We start from the raw sequence: 24,491 nt of genomic DNA, 5'->3' as shown, positions 1-24,491 counted from the left end.
ATCCTATTTTGATTAAATAGGTATATTTAAATATTTCTTTATTAGCTTGATTCAGACCGTGCTAATATTATTACGATAAAAATTAAATACCTCAACATAAAAAGTATTGCCTAGTAAATACTCTCACATTTACTATTCAGAACTACATTTTACACTCCGCTTACTCACAAAGTGCCTTCGTGATAGATAGTGACAAATAGGGCGTAAATTCGTTTAATATTTCTCACAAATATCTAGGCAGAAAAATTGTATGGAAACCCATTACTTGTGTGGTTCAGCGGGCGGAAGAAATGTATGAAGATCCCTTAATAAGGCCGAATACACACGAGCGTTCCTCCCGCCGCGGTAAACCTGCTATTGTTACAATTAATATTTATTAAGAGAGTTTTACCAGAGTCAGCGAAATAGACGAAATGATTGCGAAACTGAACTGGCTGTGGGTAGGGCACAAAGTTAGGCTAGCTATTGATGCGAGTTCTGACGGATTCGTGTTTGATGATGATGATGACAATGACAGTGTTTACGACATCGTCACGACGTCGTCAGAACCACTCGAGTGTTCAAACGAGATTGATTTTTTCGCACGACATGCGTCTGCGAATTTCGAGTGATTTGGTTTCCACCATGGATAAGGATAAATTAATCAGTCTCGTGTACGAGAACAGGTATTTGTGGGATATGAGAGACAAAACTTACATTAATTAGGTACATGAGTAATTAGAATTAATGTTTACGTTTTATCTATCAAGAACATGACTAGAGCTGTAGATTATTACAGTAGGTTGTATTGAAACGGAATTTCACCTGCTGGACTAACAAAATAATTTTTCAAGGTGTCTCTAGTCTCATTCGAGAAAATGAAAATAAGAAAATAAAATTCATCAAATTCGTCTATCTTCCCTGGACGGCAGAAACGAACTATCAGAATAACAGAAAACCCGCACAGTGTAAACGCCTTGTTCTGACGAGGATTTTGGACGTACTCGTCAGAACTCACATCCATAGTAACCCTAGCCTTAAACGGACAGATGGCCGTTGGGGTAGTAAAGTCCTCGAATGGCGGCCACGTACCGAAAGACGCAGTGTTGGTAGGCAAGACAATATGAACCGATGATCTGGTCAAGATCACCGGAATACGTTGGATGAAGGCAGCGTAGTACCGATCATAGTGGAGATCTCTGGGGGAGGCCTTTGTCCAGCAGTGGACGTCTTCTAGCTGATGATAAAGTGATTATTGCATAATATGTATATTAACATCTTATGTCTCAAGGTGACGAGCGCAATTGTAGTACTACTCAGAGATTTTGGGTCTCTCAAGAATCCTGAGCATCACTTCATTGTTATGGGCAGGGCGAGCAATTACCATCAGCTGAACATCCTGCTCGTTTCGTCGTTTATCATAAAAAAATGAACATTCTTTTTTGTAACTTGGTTGAGTTCTTGCGACAGGCTTAGTTATGCTCGCTTAAATGTCACTGCTCGTGGCGGTGACTTAGGACGGGTCGTTCCAATCTCTAAAATATGGTCGAGGGAGGCCATGGCTAGTCCATGCGTCATGCTCTTGAACGGGCGCTACTTGTGGTGGTGGTTGGTGGTCAAGTAACCAGAAACTCTTCTTCATATTATAAATATGAAATTATTAAATTATATTTCTGTTAATCGCTAATAAAGTGCTCGCCTTAGACCTTTATTTATTTACGGTGTGTGTGGATTGATACATCTACTGTACTCAATAAATGTAGTTACTTAGTAATTTACATTATTTTTTTTACTTACTCGAGTTACGGCCGTTATTCAGTCTACCTCTTACTTGAGATAAAAATCGTAACCATCGTTGACTTTTCTGCGCCAATAAACTTATCGACGGTAACTCACCTTATCCGTGCACGCTGTCTGTCAAAGGGGAGGAGACGTACAGCTTACCAGCGATATAAAGTTTGTATGGAAGTTGAAATTCACGCGTCCGATAAGAATGACTTATCGGGTATATTTGGACAGCTTCAGATTATTGACAGCTAATTACTGACAGAAGAAGTTTGTAATTTATCTCTATCTGTAGATAGTATATTGGGAATGGCCGTAAGACGTTGAGTATTTGACGTTTGAGTATTATTCTTGCATCATTTTACATATTATACTGTAATAGAAATGATTTGTGAAACGATGAAGCTGTAAATTTAGATTTGAAAGAACGGCAATGGGTTTCTTGCAACTTCTTCTCATTATAGCTCAACCTTTTCCGTAGTGGTGTTAAATGTAAAAAGAAAAAAAAACTTTTGACAGTGTAAAACATAAGTGTCATTTCCATGTTCCTACATAAATAATGTAAAGATTTAAAATAATGTAAAGGTTAAATTAGTAAATGCAGACAAAGTTGCGGGTAACAGACTGTAAAATAATTATGTTACTTTACCTGGAGAGTTCATCCGGGGTGGACACCTCCAGGAACGTATCCAGGAACCACTTGAAGCCTTCATAGTCAATATCCTGTAAATATAAAAGAATTTAATTTATGATCTTAACAATTTTTTTATATTTTCATACTGAAGTGCTAACTTCTTATGGAGTTAGTAAACCACTTTGTAACGTAACGCGTTACGGCGCTAGTCTGATTGGCTTCCCTTTCTCTCACGCATACGGCAGCGGTAGGCAGGCTCTTACTCTCTCATTCTTACCAATAATTGTTACTTTTATAGGATTAAATAATGATACTAATAATGTACACATACAAAATTCTAATATACATATTTAAGAATTGTAACTAATAATAAAATATATTTCATAATCAATAAAAGATTTTTTCCTTCAATTTTATATTTTTACCACAATTCATGGTCGAAGCGGATTTTGAAACAATTTAAGAGCGGGTAATTAAAAAGTACAGGTGGATAAAAGAGTATTATATGTTTAAATGATATTTAAGATTCAAATATAATTTCTGGCGGCCTTACAAATAAACTTGGTATAAAGTTATAACTGATGATAAACAAAGAAAATGCAAAATGTTTACAATATCGTTGACAACACTGTCAATACAATGATAATTCTGACAAGACAGTGACAAGCTGCCTTGCAAATAAACGCGGGAAACGTTATACGTCCGAACAAACCATTCGTAAGCAAAATGTATATTTGTAAACATTTTACATATTCTTGGTTTATGCTTAGTTATAACTTTATGCCAATTTTATTTGTAAGGCCGTGGCAGTTTATATTCTTTAATTTAAGTTTAAACAATTAACTTATTGTCACATAAAAAATATTCTGTGCCTATTTTATAAGTATATAAACGGTTTTTTAAAAAAGAAACTCGATTGAAAATAATTTTGTGTTATTTATTTTATATTAAAGCATATCTAATATTTGTTTATTTTACTTTTATTTATTATTATTTGGTTAGTCTTAAAACTTTAATATAATTTCGTAGTAATCGACTGTTGGTGTGTATACTTGCGTTAAAAAAAGTTAGGAAGCTCTAGTAGAAGGGGGCGGGGGAACAATCTATTGTATATAAAAATGAATTGCTGTTCGTTAGTCTCGCTACATCTCGAGAACGGCTTGACCGATTTGGCTAATTTTGGTCTTGAATTATTTGTGGAAGGGAAGGTTTAAAAGGTTTGAATAAACATGAAAATCCCCGTTTTCATATAAATACAACAATTTGATTTTCTACTACTCTTCTCCGACGGGTCCCCCGTCGTTCAGAAATCAAATAAAAACAATAGTTTAAAATGAATAACTAATTAGAATTTTTATAAATTTCTAACTTTCTGAGGAGGTAAAAAATAAACTTCCTTAAAACACGGGTAACACTTAAAAAAATGATTCATTTTGTTTGTTTTAAGTTTATTATTTTATCGATATCTCGATCGATTTCTTTTATTTATCGATAATGGCACTACGAAGTCTGCCAGGTAAGCTAGTCTTATATAAAAGACCAATGGCCGGTTAGAGTGACGTATTACACTGTAATTACCAGTGAGACTCCCTTGTACAGGATGCCAGCTAGATTATGGGTACCACAACGGCGCCTATTTCTGCCGTGAAACTATATAAATATAGTAATGTCTTACACATTATTGTGTTTCGGTCTGAAGGGCGCCGTACCTAGTGAAATTACTGGGCAAATGAGACTTGACATCTTATTTCCCAAGGTGACGAGCGCAATAGTAGTGCCGCTCAGAATTTTTGAGCACTGCATTATAATGGGCAGGGCGTATCAATTACCATCAGCTGAACTTCCTGCTCGTCTCGTCCGTTACTGTCATAAAAATAAAAAGATAAGTTCTGAGTTCAATTCTAGATGTCGTTGCCAGTCTTCTAAATATTTGAATAGAGTAAATTCCTAATACCGATATTTCGATAGATGAGGTTAAAAATCATGTTCAAAGATTACGTAACATACTAACAGACTCAGATACCAAAATAATAAAAGAAAGATTATTAAGAATATTGCATTACCAATTGTGCTTCATAAGTATACTTTCACTTCAATCCGACGTTTTCAAGTGAGTCAAATCACGAAATTTCGTAATAAGTACAGATACACACGAAGCTAATAAAACCGTTTTAAAAATGGCATAAATCAAATCAAATCAAAATCACTTAATTTCCTGTAGGTCAAATGATACTTATGAATGCCAAAAGATTTCTTTTCTTTTTACATTAGCCACCACTTCGGAAAAGGTTAAGCCTAAAAGCCAAAGTGCTTGTTTCTAAGAAATATATCACTTCAATTCATTAGTTAGGCAGCATATAATTATCTTTTCTCTCTCTTCATATTTTACCCGAACGAGTGTTACATAGCTATGCGTCACGGCTTAGTCACGTTCAAAACCCACAAAATAAAATTTCACTAATTCAATAATGCTATGTTTAACTTTAATATATTATTTATTACAAGTCGCGTTGTATGAATAACTTAAGTACGGCAAATAAATTATACGCCAACTCATTCTTCGCCTTGGCCACATTATTGCAAATATTTCCGTACAAAAAGGCGCTATCATGAATTTGTATTCAAGGAATTTTACACAAAACGAATCCTCTCCTTCGCTTCCCCGCGATCTTGGCTCTCCTTACATCACTAGGGCTGACATCCGTAGCGAAATATATATATTTATCGTGACAAAGTAAAAACTGTACATTAATTTTTTTCTAAAAAAAAATACTTGCTAATAATTCCCACAAACAATCCTTTTAAATCCCTTTTAATTTTTGTCTATTTGTTTCCGTCAGTCCGGGCAAAACACAAAAGCTGATAGAATACTGAATAGGTTTAATTCAAATTTTGCATGAATATTAACAAGAGTGAGGGATGGAATATATGTATAGAATACATAATAATATTATCACATTAGATGCAGTCATAGTCGGTTCGCTGCTTTTTAGCGTCCTAGCAGATAGCGTCGCGGGCAGTAGCTAGAATGAAGTAGTGTGCCTTGAAAACCGCAATGAGGAGGAACTCCATACATCCAGAAGGTGGGGATGGAATTCTAATTTGTAGCGTGTCATGCGAACGTGGAATTCGGCGACAGGAATCAGATCAAACAGCTCTTCGGGACACTCACCGTGATAAATGCGGTAGAAGACCATCTCTACGCAACGCCAAGTAATCTAGCCACTCACAGAGCGCTTGATCCCCGACAATTCGAGCAGCTCTGCGTTTTTTTATGATAAGGGATGAGACGAGTAGGAAGTTCAGCTGATGGTAGTTGATAAGCTTTGCCCATTACAATGCAATGCCGGTCAAAACCCAAAAATTCTGAGTGGCACTACAACTGCTCTCGTCACCTTGAGACATAAGATGTTGAATCTCATTTGCCCAGTAATTTTACAAGCTACGGCGACCTTCAGACCGAAACACAGTAATGCTTACACATAACTGCTTCACGGCAGAAATAGGCACCGTTAATCTATCCGACACCCTGTGCAAAGGATCCTCGCACGGGCGTTGCACGTGGTCAAATGGCTCGAGCTGATACTCGGGGGCGCAAGACCAGACGTTACAGCTACTACATATGTGACCGGACCTGCGCTCTGTAGGGCACTATAATGTGGGCCGGCTTGAAATATTGCCGTGCTTTATTTATGACGCCCAGCATCTTTGAAGCCAATTTGACTTTACCTGAGCTTACTGAGCGTGACGGTTTAATCTCATTACATACCCACTATATGAAGCTCTCAGTGCACCTAAACAAGTTTTCTTTACAAAAACTTGTAACGCCGGATTTATCTGAATGCATGGTGGCAGCCCTAAACAGTATTATAGGATAAATTCCTTCGTTGCCAAGCAACCGTGGCGCCTAGCAACTGCCAGGGTCAACTCAATAATATTCCAAAAGAGTGGGAATTTACAACTGAAATAACACTACAAAATATAAATATATATACTAGTGGATCCGACAGACGTTGTCCTGTACACACGTCTTAAATTTGAAAAATCGGTGGAGCCGTTAGTAGGAGTTCACTAACATACACTGAGCAGGAGAATTATATTATATGGACGGAAATGAAAATCGGAACCAATCTCAAATTAACTGGAACACAAAAAAAAAAAACAACAAAATCGATCAAGCCGATTAGGAAGTAGTTCAATTGTGAATCTAAACCAGTCTCGAATCCACCTGAAGACACCACAGAAAGTTTCCAGTCGTTTAGGAGGAGTTCAGTTACAACAGACCCACAAAAGAAATATATATATTAAGATTTATTTATTTATTGGTTGCCCTTAATACAATAATTTCTTAATAACTAAAAGATTTTTGTGCTACCCCAATTATGTGGTATGGTTATCAAGTATTGAAACGGACATAAAGAGAGCATTACCTACGTTTCAGCATATTAATATTAAAACCTTAGATTACGGATTGGTCTCCGCTGCGCTCCAACTAGATAGCGCACTACTTAAGAAGAATAGCTTTTTTATTACGGCAACTATTAGATCCTTGTGTGCGTGGCATCTTGACACTTGATCTTTCAAATTTTGTAACATACGCTTCGTGTTATTTTACATTGAAATTAATAAAATACAAAATACTTACTGATGATTATGTGATTCCAGTGTTTTATTTCATGTTGTATTTTTTAACAAAGTTTTAGTACGCAACCCGGCATTTTAGTTTCAATTATTAGCAAAGTTTAACAGGACATGTGGCAGGTCAACGTCGCACATTGTTCGACACTGGCTCGAGTATGCACACTTGGGCGTAGTATTAGTTGCCGCACTCTGTGGTATCTAGTTGGAGCGCAGCGCAGACCAATCCTTAATCTAAGATTAATAAAATATTAAATTGGAAAAAATAGTGAAACAGCAAGAGAGTTAAGAAGAGAAAATACTAAGAGACAAATATCCTAATTTTAAATCCCACACTTGTGGGTCACCTGATGTTAAGTGATCACCGACGCCCATATTCTATTGCAAAACCAGAGGAATTTCAATTGCGGATACAAAATCTGGCAAACTTTTTAATATTATTAAAATATTATTTTTCGGATTTGTTTTTTATTACAAAAACAATCTTACATTTCAAAAATTTGTAATTATAACTAATTTCAATATCAATTATCCTGATAATTCCCTGATTTTCTAAAAAAAATGAACAAAAAAAATGATCAACGTGACAACACTTAAATTTACATTTTACTTCTTAGCTTTCATTACAATTAAAATCAATTAAAATTTTTTCCATTAGGCGTAATGTTGGGGAAATCCATATTTTCAAAATGTTATCAGTTTTCTTGAATATTATTTCCGGTAATATTATTAGTCTTTAACCAATTCGACACGTGTTTCACCTCTTAACCTTCACGTTTAGCTTAGATCATTTATACGCCTAAATAGACTATGACAGCTGTGAAAACGTCAAAAAAATAGACTTTTGAACTAACTCCACGCACACTAACACAAAGTGTCAAAGAAATCGCGAGTGTAAGACGTATCTAGTCACGCACACTAAACTAATATTCCTTTTCTGTTTTTATCGATTTTCTACAGCAAGTGAAATTACTGAGCGAATGAGACTTAACTTTTTTAAATTCTAGTGCCACTCAGATTTATTTGGGATTTTCAAAAATCCTGAGCGGCACTGGGCATGGCGTATCAATTACCATCTCCAACCAAGAGACTCTATCTAGATGTTTACATCCTAATTCTGGAACAGCCACGAAAGCAAAACGAAAACCGCTCTTTTAAATCCTCGTCGTATGAAATGGCCCAGTTATTGGCTATTACCCCCAGAAATAAATGAACATTCAAATTGGGTCTCTTCACCATTGTTACATATTTCTTCTTCAAATTGGTTAAAGACAAATCTTAGTGGAATTAATACTCAAGAAAAGTCATAGTATTTGGCTCTTGAAGAATTTTAAGATAATGTCCTCGACATCTCAATCTAATCCCAATCTTATAATAATAGACCAAAAACAAGTTAATTATTTTTTTCCGATAGCAAATTCTCTTGGTAATTGGAGTTCAGAAACACATTTGTATTCATTGCGAATGTTTGTGCGGAGGCGTTGTTTTGCATTTGACAAACATAGAAAGCAATTTAATGAATGAAAAATGGGCCAAGGAGGAAAGTTGGAGCCGTTATAATAATAGCATGTTATGAATAAAGGGGACTTAGCCCGGTATATATAATTGTTTATTTCGTTATTTTTTGTTTTCGTATTTTTATTAGGAAATTTATAGGCAGGAGATCTCTTGGGACTCCTGGGTACCACAAGGGTCTATTCTTGGACCGTACCTCTTCCTAATTTATATAAATGATCTACCTAACCTTGAAGAAAAAAACACAAGGTAGTATTGTTTGTGGATGACACTTCACTCGGGAATAAAGCGGACACCCTCATGCTCTTTAATTATAAATGCTTTTTGTACGACATTTCATTGTATTCCATATTTTTATAAAAAAAAGCCCGCTGAGTTTCTTACACCCGTTCTTCTCAGGTCCGAGGCAGTCTATTATGAATAGGTGTTAGTTTTAGACAATTAAAAGGTGATTTTGAATCCTAATTTGAAAAAAAAATGATTTTGAATTACTCTCTGTCTCGAGAAAAAAAACATGTTATGCGATGCTGTTAATTGGCCTTTGGCCTACACATTACTTGATGCCAAAATATTAAAAATGTCGCACAGGTTCTAAAAATTTTCTCTCTAAGTTTTCTCACTTCTCTTCAAGCGCTTTCTTCACCCGTTATCTATCTTCTTGCTCATTTCTTTAGTTATTGTTTGTCCCTAACAAATAAACTTGCAAGTAAATAAAAAAAAACTTCCTAATAGTTGTTTAAACGTTAAAGTCACGCTCCGTATTGAACACGTCTTACGGACGTAAACAGTGATTAAGTCGACGAAAGGAAACTATAAACTTCAGTTAGTTCTAACTAAATAATAGCGGTTTTAGTTCTTAGTGGCGTTGTGGTTATTTGTGGCTCTTTGAAGTTAATTTATTTCTTGTGGCACTACAAATAACAAATTAGCTAATCTCTCACAAGCTGACTTATTTTTACAAAATATAATTATGCAAGTAAGCTGCAATTCAACGTTTTTTTTTAAATAAATATGAAGCCAACGTTATATTTACAACAATAATCCTTATTATTAGACGTTCAGCAGATGGTAATTGATACGGCCTACCCATTTCAATGCAATGCCGCCCAGGATTCTTAAAAAATCCAAAAATTCTGAGCGGCACTACAATTGCGCTCGTCACCTTGAGACATAAGATGTTAAGTCTCATTTGCCCAGCAATGTCACTAGCTACGACGCCCTCCAGACCGAACAACCGAAAAGTTTACACATAAGTGCATCACGGCATAAATAGGCGCCGTTGTGGTACCCATAATCTAGCCGGCATCCTGTGCAAAGGAGCCTGCCACTGGTAAAACTCTAACACTATTCACTTATTATTTTACATATATACTACTATACTATACTTCACACTTATTCTAGCACTTTCTTAAATATAGTAATTATAGAAATTGAATAATGAATACCTCGCTTACAGGTAACTCAACATGCATAATGAACTGAAAAAACAATACATTTTTTAAAAACCTACATCACAAAAAATTTTACAACGGCATGGAGCAGATTGTAGGAAAAATTAAGTGATAATGATTTTCATGTATAATTGACGAACGAGTAAGATTGTTTTTATGTTAAAGGAGGACAAACGAGCGTACGGGTCACCTGGTGTTAAGTGATCATCGTCGCCCACATTCTCTTGCAACACCAGAAGAATCACAAGAGCGTTGCCGGCCTTTGAGGAAGGTGTACGCGCTTTTTTGAAGGTACCCCATGTCGTATCGTCCCGGAAACACCGCACAATTCTGCTCATTCCACAGCTTTGTAGTACGTGGAAGAAAGCTCTTTGAAAACCGCACTGTGGAGTGCCGCCACACATCCGGTTGGTGGTGATGATATCCTAATTTGTGGCGTGTCGTGCGAACGAATAAATTATCTAAGATTAAAACTTTAATTACTTAAGTTTATTATGAAACTTAGCTTTTGTTGGTAATTTAGTTTAGTATAAGCTAATATGTATATAATAGTTCAACCAAATACGCTTACTTGGCTTCGCCTTCTGTAGATGACCTTTTTGTAAATAAAATTAGTTATTTTTTTAGTCATTACGTTTTTTAATGGAATAGGAGGACAAACGAGCGTATGGGTCACCTGGTGTTAAGTGATCACCGCCGCCCACATTCTCTCGCAACACCAGAGGAATCACAAGAGCGTAGCCGGCCTTTAAGGAAGGTGTACGCGCTTTTTTTGAAGGTACCCATGTCGTATCGTCCCGGAAACACCGCACAAGGAAGCTCATTCCACAGCGTTGTAGTACGCGGAAGAAAGACATTGCACGTCTACGGTTTTATTATATGTTTACACGTTGATAAAATGCTTAGCTCATTAATTTATGCGTCTAGAGATAGCCTCTTGCTGCTAGACAACTGATGAAAACAGGCCAGGCTTATCACTTTAGTGTGCGTGACACGCTCATTTTATGTTAGTGTGCGTGCATTATTAAAAATACCCCCTTATTCATAATGGTCCGCTAACTTTAAACAGCCGCTCAGGAGTGTTTTTTCTCATTCTGACTTAGGTCAATAGAAGAAGACAGAGTGAGAATTAGCAATGCTTTAAGTTAGCAGACTATTATGAATAAGGGGGATAGAGTTGAACATAAAAAAAATTAAGTTAACCAATTTTTTTCAAAGTTTTCACTTATACATGATCTAAGATAATATTATGCTTAGACATTGATAAAATGTTGAGATTATATAAAATGTGTCAGTCGTGACTCAATCGGACGTAATTCCAGAATAACGTTTCAAACCATAATCATGTCGAAATTGAGTTAAGGACACAAGACTTGTCACGTGATTCTTATTAATGGACTGAAAAAAAATTGCAGCCCTACTGTCACTCTTTAAATGACATCATGACTTAATAGCCCAACCAACTTGTATGGAATACACTAATATTTATTAAACTTTAAACACGAATTCCTTAAAATTTTATGTTTGTGGCTTGGAACTATATTATTCACAAATAAGTATCCTACTTTCATTTGAGTATAACTTAAGACGTGCCATAGATAAAGAGAAATTGTAATAGAACTTGCAAATGAGGGCCTTTCATATTATAATACAGCATTTAATCTATGTAATTTTAACAAATATGCTTGTTCACGTACACGGGCGAAAGCGGAAGCGGTCGCGTTGTGGAAATATACATGTGTAAAGCGAAGGTGCGGTGAGAATTTCGGACAGGCGGACTAAAATGTCAATGAAGGATAAAATAATAATATTTTTTTTCAATAAGTCATTACTTATATTAAAGTAGTTTGCGTAGGAAATATACTAATAAATAATATATAATTTCTGTTAAAAGCACCACTTGAGCTAATTATGAGCTTGCAACTTTAGGAATATGATAATGTTGCTTGTTTTCTTTGAAAATTGTATCTTTAGTAAAAAATAATACAATACTGTATTATTTATTACTTTTATGTATTATTTATTTATTTGTGTTTGAATGATGAATCAATTTAGTAGTAAAACAAAATATATATATAACCGCTCGACTGGTGGCGCCCCCCAGTGGATTCAGCGGGCATCTGGTTGACCTTGAAACAAGAAGCTACGCCGGGTGGGCAGCTGCATTGTTTTTCAAACATCTCGTTATTTTGAAAGAAAGCCCAAGAATATTTTATGATATATGGATTCTATTTTAAATTATCTTGAAATTGATATACTAAAAGTAGTATGGCTGAGACAAAGGGAACCTCGAGTCTCATCTATACTGCGTCAGTGGCGTAGTCCAGAAGGGGTCTACAAAAGACCAGTCGAGAAGGGCACCGTCGAGCCCCGACGTAAGTTGATGGGCTTGCGGGCGCACAGAAGATTAACGTGTAGTGCCGCGGCATTAGAATTCATCTGCGTCTCAGCAGCCATATAGAAACGTTGCGAGGAGTACCCCTTAAACTTCCAATATTTGCTCACAATAATTATTTTATTTTATCAAATACTTTTAACATAATTTACACCACGAACCTTTACTGTTATGTTTCAGTTTTGAAGTGTGAGAGTTTCGGTGTGTGTGTTATCAGGAACTTGAGATATAACATCTCAATATAGTGCTGGAGATATTATCTCATTAATTGCCTTAGGTCAATACTTTTTTGTAGCACCACAGGAATCACAAGAGCGTTACCGACTTTATTAAGCATCGAATAAGCGTACAAATGAATTTGAAAACCGAACACACATTGGTACGTGGTGGGCGAGGATCATACTGAGGGTTCCGCCAACCAGGCTTTAAAAACGATATATTGTTACTCATTATAATGGGCGGATGAAAATCCGCTCAAGTGTAAGTTAAACTTACACAAGTGGGCTTACTATAAAACAAGATAAAATATTATAAACAATTTGTTATGTTTTTATAGTGATAACCCTCACACCAGGATTAATACACAAATAAAATTTGAAAAACAAAATTTTATCAATATGTAATGAACAGAATCTTAGTAGTAAGGTGCGCATAGTTCGTGGTCATTAATAAGACGCGGTTATCGTTTACGAGAACTCATCTGGAAAATGGCTCCCGCTACCGCGCCCGTATCCGCTGCTTAACGTGAACAAGGAGTTATTCCTTCTTTGGCTCCTTTGTCAAACGTATTCATCAAGCCTTGAGCATAAATATAACTCGAAATACAATTATTATTTATGTATGCCAGTAGTACTGAAATGCTAATAATGTAACATTCAAGTAAAAGGAATATTTTCAACCATAAATTTTTGTGTTATTTTCGATGTATGATTTTAACTGTGAACCTATTTAATGTTTCATCAGCTTTTAATAAATTTAAGTAAGTTACATTTCAAGTATGATAAATATTAGGTAAAAATACAAATTTATATAAATAAAATACTACTATTGAAGGAATGGAGATAGATTTTAATTTAATCTTAGATCATTAATACATCTACATAGTCATTGACAGCTGTGAAAACGTCGAAAAAATTGAGGTTGAGAGTATACCTCTATTTTGAGCGAGGCACGCACATTGACTCTCAGTTACATTCAAATCGCGAGTGTTAGACGTAGCTTGTCACGCACACTAAAGCAATAAACTTGGCCTGTTTTCATCGGTTGTCTAGCAGCAAGAGGCTCTATCTAGGAGTATAAATTATCTAAGTTAATTATCTAATTACTATCTTAAGATAAGATAATACTCTCTGTATTTAGCTCTCTTCGACCATAAATGATTTGCAAGTGTCTTCTACTCTTATTTTAACTTCATGATGCGATTAATTTAATTTAACTTTATTTAATGATGTTATCAATTTTGTTTTGTGATTATTATTGATTTGAATATAATGTCAAATATTTGTATGCTAAATAACGGGCACGACTTGGAGAGCTAAAATGTATTTAAATCATCTATAATATATTACCCTTGTCAACAAATAAAGACCTTACTTACTAACTGATTACAAATAATTGACTATTTATAGGTATGGTCTCTGTTTTACATCCCATTCAGCACAAAAAGATGCAATCCATAAATGACTGCTATCTGGTAGGTACAGATAAAGGCTATGTCCTCCACAACACAGTTCATGATTTCAATTTCAGGCCATCCAAATGTCACTAGGTCATACGAGTGCATGCTGGTATGGGTCACATTATTAACTATGTCTGTCTCGTGGTTTCATATGTCTAAAATTTTTAACTTCCCTCTAAGAAAATTAAATAATTTCGATAATTCGGGCAGTTATTGGTTTGTACCCCGTTTTTCAAAAATCGAGTTTTCATCAGATCCCGACGTTTTAAAGTACTAGGACTATTTCCGTGATGGTGTCCGTACGTCTGTATGTGTCTGTGTGTGTGTTTGTGTGTGTGTCTGTGTGTGTGTATGGATGTATGTAAACCTCTTATAATTTTTGAACGGCTCGACAGATTGCATCGCGGTTCGTACCTACCATTCGAAAGGGCTTGACCAAACTTAGATTTTGAATACAATTCGGACCGATTCCGACCGATAGATTTTAAGAAATCTCAATGTCTTTTTTTAATAACTTTTATACAGTTTAACCGATCGATTCCAAATCGGTTGATTCCTTCGTGAGTTATCGTTGGCGAAAGGAAACCGAAAAAATTGTTTTTTTTTCCGGTATTACTTCGAAATCCCGAGTTCGATCAATTGAAACTCAATGATGCTTTATGAGGCTTACCGCGTGAAAATTGGTTCATTCATTCAAAAATTATTGCCATTTTAAAATTCAAAAAATTGGGTTTTATTTAACTTTTATCAGACTTTTGAGCTGGAAAAGGTTGAAAAAATAGAACAGCTAACTGTTTGAGCTCGAAGAGCTCAAAATAACACAAATTATTGAAACGTTTAGGTATGGAATTAGCGGGAAGTTGCAGGGGTGACCCTTTCCTATATTTTTGTTTAAAATAATAATTGTGTGGCTTTTACGTTGCGTATAAGAAAAAGTTCCTGTTTTAGATGTACCTAGGATTAATATATCTTTCAACTTCGTGAAAATAAATATTTTATTACTTATTAATCTTGCTATCATATTTGACTCAAATAACCATTCAGCCGTAAGACGTACACTGCTGGACAAAGGCCTCCCCCGAATCCTGGTTACCCTCATCCAGCCCATACCGGCGAACTTGACCAGATCGTCTATCCATCTTGTGGGGGCCTGCCAACACTACGCGTTCCGGTACGTGGTCGCCATTCGAAAACTTTACTACCTGGTGGATCAGATTCTCTGATGGCTACCAACAATGGGTTAGCGGCAGTCTGACTTCTGAATAAGGTTCCTTACCTAACCAATCATATGTAGTAGAACTACCCTGGTAGGCTGTCAAATATGATGGCGACTACTTGAAGTATTGTTGTGTGCCATTCTTACTTACAAAATATGTTTTTTTTTATTTAAGCGGGGGGCAACCGTCAAGAGGTACGCGCGATGGTATGTAGTGAGTCAACCGTCCCCCATGAACATCCGTAACACCAGGGGTTACTTTATACTTTTCAAGGTCAAAACCTGTCCAAAATGCTCGCCGATTAAGCGTTAAAAAGTTAAAAGCCAAACAAAAATTTTAAATGTATAAATTCAAACATTATACATATTTATAACTGTAACAGTTTTATGAATCATTATTTAGTATTGAATAAATATAATAATAGTGTTGTGTCAGGAAACATGTTCATTTCGATGTGAAGTGATTGTGTGTTGTGTTTACCCGTGCCTTCCTTAAACTAGGGTGACAATAAAATAACTTAGTTTAAAAACAAATAAAATAACTGTTATAAATCACAAATATAACCATGTTATATTTGGACATAATAACTACTGAAATATATTTTACGATAGTTTTTAAGTGAAGTTAAAATATTTCAACATATTCCAAAATAAATAAATAATAAAAAACAGACAAAGGAAAAGACGCTTCAAAGTCCTTATTGAATTTGAATAGACGCTATTTCAAGTCGAATTTTATCAACAGATACTGACTTCTGATTTTTTGTAAATAATGTTATATTAAAAAGCAATGGAAGAGCGGAGTCTTCTAGCACAAGTGCGTAATAGGAGGCTCCAATCATGTATAGTATATATTGATTTAAGTACATATCTACTTGATAAAGAAAAAGTGTGTGTATACTTATATATGCACGCAAGAAGTTATATTTCTTTGGCGTAACAAAACAAATACTTCAAATTATTTATTCGTCGTGCTGTTCTACGTTTATAGAAAGAACAATACTGTAAAAATCGTGAAATAAATTATTTAATATTAACGAATACGGCTATATTGGCTTGAACCCTTTGCCTGTCCTAATAATGTAGAAGTTTATCTTCAATAACATCAAAAAGGTACAAACGACATTATGTTTTGCTTTTATGTCAATGTAATTTTCAATTATTAACCTATTTAAATTTGATTTAAATATTCTTTTATTGGATTTTGGTTTGGTTTGGTCTTGTTACCAATGCTCTAAATAAATAAAACAAACATTCAATGATATTTATCAGAAATGTGTCAAATGTCAATATTTGTTAATTATTGTCAATGTTTTTTTTTATGGAATAGGAGTACAAACGAGCGTACGGGTCACCTGGTGTTAAGTGATCACCGCCGCCCACACTCTCTTGCAACACCAGAGGAATCACAAGAGCGTCGCCGGCCTTTAAGGAAGGTGTACGCGCCTTTCTTGAAGGTACCCATGTCGTATCGTCCCGGAAACACAGCACAAGGAAGCTCATTCCACAGCTTCGTAGTACGAGGAAGAAAGCTCCTTGAAAACCGCACTGTGGACCGCCACACATCCAGATATATATATATATATATATATATATATATATATTAATAACCAACTTCAACCTGCTACTTTTGTGTTACTTCAAGCTGTTACTTTTGTGTTACAGATATACGCGCGCATCTTAAAATTTCACTCTATTATTCATAACTTGCTTAAGAAGTATTACTTAAAAAATTAACATGTTTTTATTTAAGTAACCAAATGCTCTGAACGAATATCATTAAGCATATTCTAATTACCAAGAAGTACCTATGTGTACAAAGAAATGAAATGTATGCGTTAGGTGTGCTAAATATTAATAATGTAACTTAAATTATTATCACATTTGCAACCAACTTGCCACATAGCAATTTGGTGCTAAGGTAATAAGCTAATATCATTGAATGCCAAACCAGAAAATAGTACCATTAGGTAAAAAAAAATGTTATACTTACAATAAAGTTAGATTTTATAGTAACAACATTACACATAATAAGTCGTAACTGCATTGTTGGATAGTGAACACAAATATACATTATTATGTATTCTCATAGCGATTCGAAAAACCAACGGTATGTTCTGATATGCACTGCGACCACTGTACAATGTGACGTCAATTTAGTATACTGTGAAGCCGTTCCTTTATAGCCAGTTATACCGGTTACTATTTAAAACGGAACGCGATCCTGTATACTGTTAGCCGCATTTTTTGACGCAGCATTCAAATGAGTGTATAAAGTTTTCTAGTGCATAAAAAAAATTATTGTTGGAGTACAGTCAAATTAATAATATTTTAGGCAATCGAGTGTTGTTGACTGATCATGTGATCAAAGTACTGCGAGTACCTTACCTCGACAACGCCAGTGCTCACAGTAGAAAATGGCAGCGATTTATGACGTCATATATTTCTGTAGGGTACTGCGGCAGTATACTGGCACTCCATAACGGGACGAATTTTTCTACAGTGATAGCACTGTGCAGTGCTCGCAGTGCATATCGGAACATACCCCAAATGAATCGCTTATTTCAAATACTTGACCCACATTACAAAGAAAATAAATATTCAAACTCAGAGCCTGTTTGTTAATATAAAAAACTTAACAATGATAAAGTAAAACTCCAAAATCATGGTCACCATAATTATTACGAATCAATGCTTTGAACAGTTTGCGAAGTAAAATAACAAGCATCCAACTTAGGTCGTTATATTTATATCATTCAATCCTATTAAAATAGAATATGTTAAACTTTTTTATGTTAAAACTCTTCTTATTAATTCTGCTTTTCATTAGTTTTTTCTCAACTACTTTATAATCTAATGAAAAACGACTTAAGTAAAACATATTTTTTTTCATCAAAAGGAAAAATTCGTATCCATACATCGTAAGTAAATATTCGACGTATTATTTTCGTTGACTATTTGGGATAATTTTAACCGCCACATGCATTTATGCAAAAGTGAACCATTATTGAATTATCAGGTTTTTTATTTTTATTGAAAATAAGTCAAAAATGCAACATCGAAAAAGTATTTGATAAAAAGTATCAATTGAAATTAAAATTTTTTCTTGTGATTTATAACAACGATTAAACACTGGCTATTTATCATTAAAACAACAATTGTTGTAACAAATTAAAAAATTCGAGACGAAAAACGATATTATTTCAATATTATTTTGAAATTTTTTTACGCTAAAATGCCTTTAAACCAAAAAAAAATATTAAATATGACCGTTTTCTGAGCTTTTCAACAATGCATAACAACGAGGAACTTTTTTCAAAGAAACTGAAAAACACGACAGTGAAAGAAACCTAAGAAACGAAATAGAAAGACTTTTAGCTGGCTTTATACCACTCATGATTATACCCTATGTCATTTTTAATTTCGGTAATTAAACTCAAAAATGTAACGATGCAAAAGGATGCAAACACTTTTCTACATTATTATTTGCCCTGAGATTCTTTCATAATATTAATGTAACTCTAAACCCAAAGATATTAATCAAAGATAAAAAGAAAATTATTTTCTTTAAGTCGAAGCATAATATTGCTAACGTTATTCGTAAGATAACAACAGAAACCTATAGTTATATGATGATTTTAAGCCATTAACTATCCGATACTTACTGTAAAACAAAATTATGTGATTTGGCTGCTCGTTATCTGGCTTCGGAAACACTTCAAAACATAACAGGGATAAAATACGGTGTCCATGATTAATTAAAATGTCAAACTATTGAAAAAACAAAAATTACTTTTTCTTTAGTAATATCTATAAATGTTGATATTTAATTTCTTGAAGTATATAATTAGATACCATATCATTCGGTAGACAAAAAAATTAATCCCATTTTATGAAGATTATATTTAAAAATATATTATAATATTGATGCGTTAAATATTATTATAAAGATTAGAGAAGATAAATGATACCCTCGAGACACCACAAATTACGGTAACATCCCCATCATCTGGATGTGTTACGTTTCTCCATCAGTGCTCATTATGGGATGTTTCCAGGTTAATAGGACATGGGTTACTTCCCAAAAAGCGCATACACTTTCGTGAAGGACAGCAACGCATAGTACTGTAAAGTACTGTAATTCCTCTAGTGCAAGAGAATATGGAGTGCGATGATCACTTAACATCAGGTACGCTCATTTGTCCTCTTTTTCCATAAAAAAAAAAAACAAAGAAACCTGTTATCTGTATTCGTGCGTTTAAAACCTTTAAAAAGTATTTTATTCTGCAGTCCTTGCATTTTTAAATGTTAATTTTTAGAGTCTTTTTATAATGTACATTAGAAATTGTTATTTTCATAGTTGGTAAAAGTATTGTTACCCTATAAGGAAGACACAGAATAAATAAGAACGTCACAACCTCCCCTCTCACATTTACGCGCCTGACCTCGACTTGGAGTAAACATGTTTCCTCACTCAATGATCCGTATTTTAGAAGACGTAAAACAGCTCTTCGGAACAGTCCCCGTGATAAATGCGGTAGAAGACACTTTTGTAAAGAATATAGTATTATGTTTGTAATAAATTAAAAATGCTTCTAATTCTGGATTAAAACTATAGTGACCTTGTGCGAGAGAGGTAACCCACCTCCGCTCAATTCCTCAAGGCCGTTGGCTTGGTCCCCAGCCTTAACTCTAAGGCAAACATAAAACAAACCCACCACGCTTATTAAGGGCACGCAGTCAATTTTAATTTTATCGTGCTATATTTTTTTTTATTTGGTTCTAAGAGAATTGCACTCATATTCATTGTTCTCTCATCTATTCTGCAGATCTACTCGCAAAATCGACAGCGATATATTCGAAACGATACGATAATACCCCGAATATATAGCACCTACCCTACTCTAACAAAAGTTCGTATTCCATATCGTTTATCGTAACAGCATCGTAACCATAGACTAATATTTTGGTTTTTTTACGATGTTAGAGTGAATGTATTATGCGCAAGCCTCGAAAAAGTAAATATTATCTGTGCTATGTCGCTGTTAAGTGTCAAAAATCAAAACTTGCTAAGGACCATGCCAAACTCTGCACCACCTGTTTGCATCATTCACACAAAATGTAAATATTCAAAAATTATGTAATGAATATAATATGACCAAAAAATAATACAAAACTAGCGGATAATAAAATGTAAAAAAACGTAACTCAACCATTCTCGTCGATTTCCTATTTCTCAGGCGGCCATTTACATTACTTTATACGTAGGTATAAACGATCAACAAAATGACTTAAATTACTTGGTAGTATAAAAATCTTGTTGAATAGTAAATCACATATAATTATTTTAATAACATTTATTAAGTATGTATATTGTATAACAAATATATCTATACAACTTGAAACAATAAAAGCAACGACAGCCTAGAAGGTGTCGTTGAGATTATCGTAAAAGTGACGTTTAATTATTTGTCAAATTCGAATATTCGTCTCTGACATTTTCAACTAAGACTAGAGTCCTAACCGATAATATCGAAAAATGTTTTGTTCGTTCAATCATCGTTTCGACATTGAATACTAACTAAGAGTAGAATTCGACACGACTAATGCCACGATATATCGAATATCGATTTTAGGAGTAGGCCCCCTGCACAAGCGTAGCATCGACCAGGCACATGTTGAGTAACGAATGATTAAATTGTTAGAGCATTAGTATGCTATAAGACGACCTGTATAGCCGAGTGGTTAGCGATCCTACCTACTAAGCTAGAGGTCCCGCGTTCGAATCCCGGTAGGTGCAAGCAATTATATGATGAATATGGATGTTTGTTTTCGAGTAATGGATGTTTAAATGTATTTATGTATGTTTATATGAATTTATGTATGTTTAAGTAAGTATATTGTATTAAATATATCGTTGTCTTGTAACCCATAACACAGGCTATATATGCTTAACTTGGGGCACATATAATTTGTGTAAAAAGTGTGTCAATATTATTATTATTATTATAATTATTATTATTATAAGTATGATATAAGTATAATATCTATCACTATCGTTGACAGTATTAACTTAAGTGTTCGTAACTATTTTAAACTAATATGTTGCTGTCCGTGAGGACCTTTAATTGGCTTATTGTCACTATTAGATTTTATTTAAAACTATTGTACGCTGTTGGTCTTTCTATATAAACAAATAAACTAACTAAATAAATATCACAGTGTAATGAGGATCCATCACCCCTATTACCGCATTAATGTAAATCAACTCTTCATCAAATTAATGAGAAGTAGTCGCAAGAAACTCCCTGCCACTCTTTTAAGTCAACATTTAGTTATTCAAATTATTTTAATTACAATCGGCATTCAAAAGCTTTTCTTCCTTTAAAAAGGGATACTTTAAACTGTTTACATCAACATAATAAACATCTGTTAATGCAAATAATACCTTACTGCATTAACCGTAAGGTTCAATTGACAATATCTATCCTAAAAACAGCGCGAATTCAATGGAGCAAACTGACAGGTTACACGCGTTATTCTTTTCGCGCTTCTTCATTACGAATTAGAATTAAAAAAGAACGATAATATTTTGAATTAATTAATATTCATAATCATAATATAGTTAGGTCTCTCAGGTCTTATATAGGTTGCAGACCAAGAGCTAAGCTAAGTTAGTTTAGCTTAGCTCGCATAGCTGACGCAGTTTTCCATACTTGTGTGCAGACCGCAAACTATGCGAACTAAGCTATGTGAGCTAACTAAAATATGTGAAGCTAAGTTAGTTGTGTATGCCGATGCGCAGCTACACGAGCTAAGCTAAGCCCCTCCCGCTACCCGCACACCCTTTGCACATCCTTCGCCAGCAACTACGCAACACTGACTGAGCTTTGGCTTAGCTGTTTGTGTGCATGCTATTTATTTCTAGCTTAGCTTAGCCTAGCTTGCTTGGCATAGCTCAGTTTAGCCTTGGCATAGCTTAGTTTTCGGTCTGCAACCGGCATAAGCATACTACGAGTATTTCTATTATTGACGACCTGTATAGCCGAGTGGTTAGCGATCCTACCTACTAATCTAGATGTCCCGGGTTTGAATCCCGGTAGGTGCAAGCATTTATATGATGAATATGGATGTTTGTTTCCGAGTCATGGATGTTTAAATGTATTTATGTATGTTTATATGTATTTATGTATGTTTAATTAAGTATATTGTATTAAATATATCGTTGTCTTGCAACCCATAACACAGGCTATATATGCTTAATTTGGGGCAAGATAATTTGTGTAAAAAGTCTGTCAATATTATATTATTATTATTTCTAATGGGTGGTAGTTTTTGACGTTCAATAAGTGATTTCAAATCTATTTTTGAATATTTTTTTTTTACTTTGAATGTTTTTAGCCACCCCTTCGCATGTAACACAATTTATAAATAAATAAGTGAATAAATTAAAAGTTTCTGTTTGCTACGATATGAAAATAAGGGACCAGACGAGCAGGACGTTCAGCTGATAGTAATTGATACGCCCTGCCCATTACAATGCAGTGCCGCTCAGCTTCACCTTGAGACATAATATTAAGTCAAAATGTATTAAACAATAGTTGTAAAAAGTAAGATTAATTAGCTTATTATATTACATTTATGAAAATTTAATAAACGTTCACAAAAATCGTCACCTTTTTGCTCTTAATAGTGATTTTCATTATTATAACACTAGAAATAAGGGATTGCTTGTAACTAATTCTGGTAGGCTTCATAAGATACATAATAGCTTTAGGGGTAAATGTATACAATAAAGTACATACTGCTGAGGCATTATCTATAAATAAATTTAAATGTTTAATAAAAAAATGGCTCTGTCGTAAATCCTATTACTCCACTGCTGAATATCTAAGTGATCGGACAGCCTGGGACTAGATTGTGATTATTTTATAGCGATAGAAATGACTGTACAATATTGTATATTTTTATTGAAAAGAGCGCAAAAAAAGAATGCTGGGAGAGTTTCTTGCGCCGCTTCTACTCTCTCAGAGCGCCATTTGTTTCCGAAGCGGTAGTAGTATCTAGTAGTTATTAGAAATGACATCAAAAAGAATTCTAAAAGAATCAATTTTGAGAAAACAAATGCCTTTTATACCTTTCACTTACGTTTTGAAAAATCAAACATTTCACTAATCATAAATATATGCATTTATTAACATTTAAAGCTCAAATTTATCGTCCTTAGAAGTATCCTTAAGCTTCAATTATTTTCGTAATTACTGTTACAGTTAATAGCAATTATTATTTAAGTACGTTACTTTGCGGAAATCCATAATTATCCAAATGATTTTAGTTTTCTTTAGTGTTCATTCCGCCAATATTTGTCTTTAAACAATTCGACACGTGTTTCGCCGAGACTCAAACTCAGTCTCGTGCCAGATTTTGGCGAGACAACACGTCCTGAGGTTGCCTCGTGAATAGGCGAAACACGTGTCGAACTGTTTAAGGCCAAATATTGGCAGAATTAACACTAAAGAAAACTCAAATCATTTGGACAGTTAATAGCATCAAAAAAACAAGCTAATTTATTAAATAAAACAGTTAGACTAGGCACCACAAGCAGCACGCACGGACAAGCCATCGTTACAGTCTAAGTCAAATATTTAAGGCCTGAATTGACTGTTTGCTGCTGAGATGGTTTGGACAAGTCGAGAGAATGAATGAAGAACGATTGACGAAGAAAGTGTATAAGGCCAGTGTGAATGAAAGTGTTGGAAGGGGTAGACCTAGGCGGACGTTTCAAGATCAAATCAGGGACGTCTTGAAAAAGGGCCAGGTCAAGAGTACACTAAGCCGGAGAGCATGTATGAAAGGAATAATGAAAGTGGACAAAGCGAAACAAGTATGTAAGAATCGTAGCAAGTGGAAAGAAGTGGTCTCTGCCTACCCCTACGGGGAAAAGGCGTGATTTTATGTATGTATGTATGAATTGACTGAGAATACCAAAAATTCATTATAGTTTTCACCGTTTTCCTCTAAATTGATATAACTGACAGTTCTAAAAATATAAGCGTATGAAATAATATGATGGATGGTTCTTGTACTTTTTATTATATTAAATCACAATATGTTGTAACTAAAAATCATAAATAAATCCCGGGATATTTAGTTTAAACCTAGACGTTTCGTTAATATATTTTTATTTATTTACTTAGTCA

At 34.5% G+C, this 24,491-nt stretch overlaps 1 protein-coding gene across 3 annotated transcripts in view; it reads right to left on the bottom strand.

The window, feature by feature from the left end:
- Positions 1 to 24,491, bottom strand: part of LOC126968303 (diacylglycerol kinase 1) — a 120,727-nt gene that overhangs the window by 29,497 nt on the left and 66,739 nt on the right. For all 3 annotated transcript variants that reach the window (XM_050813219.1, XM_050813218.1, XM_050813220.1), the window contains one exon: positions 2,414 to 2,487. In XM_050813219.1, coding sequence (XP_050669176.1) covers positions 2,414 to 2,487 — 74 coding nt within the window. The remainder of the gene's footprint in view (positions 1 to 2,413; positions 2,488 to 24,491) is intronic.

Source organism: Leptidea sinapis, chromosome 15, assembly GCF_905404315.1.
Source record: "Leptidea sinapis chromosome 15, ilLepSina1.1, whole genome shotgun sequence".
NCBI classification, from domain to species: Eukaryota; Metazoa; Arthropoda; class Insecta; order Lepidoptera; family Pieridae; genus Leptidea; species Leptidea sinapis.
The sequence above is the reverse complement of the archived record's forward strand: the minus strand, read 5'-3'. Positions and strand labels throughout refer to the sequence as shown.